Raw genomic sequence first — 2,253 nt, 5'->3', positions numbered from 1 at the left:
TTGGGGGACTGGTGGAGCCTGCAGTCCTGGGCTTGGGGGACCAGTGGAGGCTTCAGTCCTGGGCTTGGGGGACTGGTGGAGCCTGCAGTCCTGGGTTTGGGGGACCGGTGGAGTTTTCAGTCCTGGGCTTGGGGAAGTAGTGGAGCCTACAGTCCTTGGGGGGACTGGTGGAGCCTGCAGTCCTGTTTGGGGGTCAGGTGGAGCCTGCAGTCCTGGGCTTGGGGGACTGGTGGAGTCTGCAGTCCTGGGGTTGGGGACTGGTTGCCTGCCTGTCCCTTTCTGCACACCCCTCCCAAGGCCTGGCTTGGTGTTAGGTGCTGTTGACTCATCTATTCTCAGGGAGCCATGTGCTGTCTGAACTTTTCCTTCTTTAATGGGGCTCTCTTTGTTTCCTGACCTGTAAGGCTCTTGTTTGTTGAGTGCTTTGTTCCTTTCCCAAAGCCTTTCCTACACATTAAGCTCTTACTGGAGCCCATGAGAAATGGAGGCCCGGAGACATTAAGTGGTCTGCCTGCCTTGAGTCAGTTCATGTGACATTTGGGATTCTAACACTGGAGCTCCAGCAACCAATCACATCATCTTACATTGCCCTCTGCTGTCAAGGCCTCTCTTGAATCCCAGAAATGCCCAGTGTGGGAAGAGGTTCCAGAGTAGAGAAGGGGGCGTGTCCACAAGATTCAGCAGAAAGAATCAAGTCATTGTACTTCAAAATCTCGTGACATTTTTGCAGCAAGGAACTGAGTCTGGAAAAGGACCTGTGCCCGTGTTTAAGGTGGAGACTCTCCCTGCAGAGGGTTTTGGCTAATTAATTCAATGAATTACTGGCACCTCCACCAATACCCCACAGGAATCGCATGGCCTGGTTTCTCAGAAATCTTAAACAAGCATCCTGCTCAGCTTGGAAAACGGGTCAACGCGCCACCTGGTGGCAGTAGATGGGTATTTTATTCCATTTTAAGAGTCCCTTGTTGGGGTGGATGTAGAGTGGGGTCTTTCCAACCTTGGGCACTGATACTGATAACACATACTCCTGGGCCCCACCCCTGACATAGGGAATCAGGATCACAGGAGCGGGGTCAGAATAATTCTGAGACAGGGCTAGTATGGGAACTACTATTTTAGAAGTATTAAAAATACAAGTATTGAGTCTTTTTAAAAATATATTTTTTTAAAAGAAAAATATGTATTTTTAAATTTTTAAGTAGGGAGGTGGAGGTCTCACTGTGTTGCACAGGCTGGTCTCGAACTCTTGGCCTCAAGTGATTTGGCTGCCTCAGTCTCCCAAAGTGCTGGGATTTTAGGCATGAGCACCGTGCCCAGCCTAAGTACTGAGTCGTTAACTACATATTCTGCACTGTGCCGAGAACTTTAGAATGCTGTATTTTGCTTGCTCCTTGCAGCTTCCCTCATTTTACAGATGAGGAAACTGAGACTCGGGGGAGTAAAGTGACTTGCACAGATTTGGACTGGAGGCATGCAGTGGGGCCACGGGTGAAAGGCTGCGTCAGGGATGGGAAGTGGTGCTGGGTTTCTACATGTGACTTCTGCGTTGCAGACAATCCTGAAGATCCTCGTTTCTGGAGGCGGCAAGTCACGGACAGGTGTGATGATCCCCATCCCACAGTATCCCCTCTATTCAGCCGTCATCTCTGAGCTCGACGCCATCCAGGTGAACTACTACCTGGACGAGGAGAACTGCTGGGCGCTAAATGTGAATGAGCTCCGGCGGGCGGTGCAGGAGGCCAAAGACCACTGTGACCCTAAGGTGCTCTGCATAATCAACCCCGGGAACCCCACAGGTCTGCACTTTACTTCCTCACCAGTTTCGTAGAGGGTGGGGGTGGCTGATACACTGGCTGTCCAGAAACCAAAGAGTTAAATAATTAAAGGTTCTCTCTGCCCCTAGTTTCCCTTCCAGATTTGCTAACCTAAAGCCATAAAATTTGCCACAGGCCACCTCAAGAGGTGAGGAGGCCAGGTGTGGTGGCCCATGCCTGTAATCCTGGCACTTTGGGAGGCTGAGGCAGGTGGATCACTTGAGTTCAGAAATTGGAGACAAGCCTGGCCATCATGGCGAAACCTCGTCTCTACTAAAGACACAAAAATTAGCAGGGCATGGTGGTGTGCGCCTGTAGTCCCAGCTACTCAGGAGGCTGAGGCATAAGATTTGCTTGAACTCGGGAGGCGGAGGTTGCAGTGAGCTGAGATCATGCCACTGCACTTCGGCCTGGGTGACAGAGCAAGACTTTGTCT

At 51.1% G+C, this 2,253-nt stretch overlaps 1 protein-coding gene across 2 annotated transcripts in view; it reads left to right on the top strand.

The window, feature by feature from the left end:
- The window catches only part of GPT2 (glutamic pyruvate transaminase (alanine aminotransferase) 2), a 55,592-nt gene that overhangs the window by 32,044 nt on the left and 21,295 nt on the right, over positions 1-2,253 (top strand). For both annotated transcript variants that reach the window (XM_012002455.1, XM_012002457.1), the window contains one exon: positions 1,556-1,799. In XM_012002455.1, coding sequence (XP_011857845.1) covers positions 1,556-1,799 — 244 coding nt within the window. The remainder of the gene's footprint in view (positions 1-1,555; positions 1,800-2,253) is intronic.

Source organism: Mandrillus leucophaeus, unplaced genomic scaffold (genome assembly GCF_000951045.1).
Source record: "Mandrillus leucophaeus isolate KB7577 unplaced genomic scaffold, Mleu.le_1.0 Scaffold689, whole genome shotgun sequence".
NCBI classification, from domain to species: domain Eukaryota; kingdom Metazoa; phylum Chordata; class Mammalia; order Primates; family Cercopithecidae; genus Mandrillus; species Mandrillus leucophaeus.
This window is presented reverse-complemented; position numbering and strand designations above follow the sequence as displayed.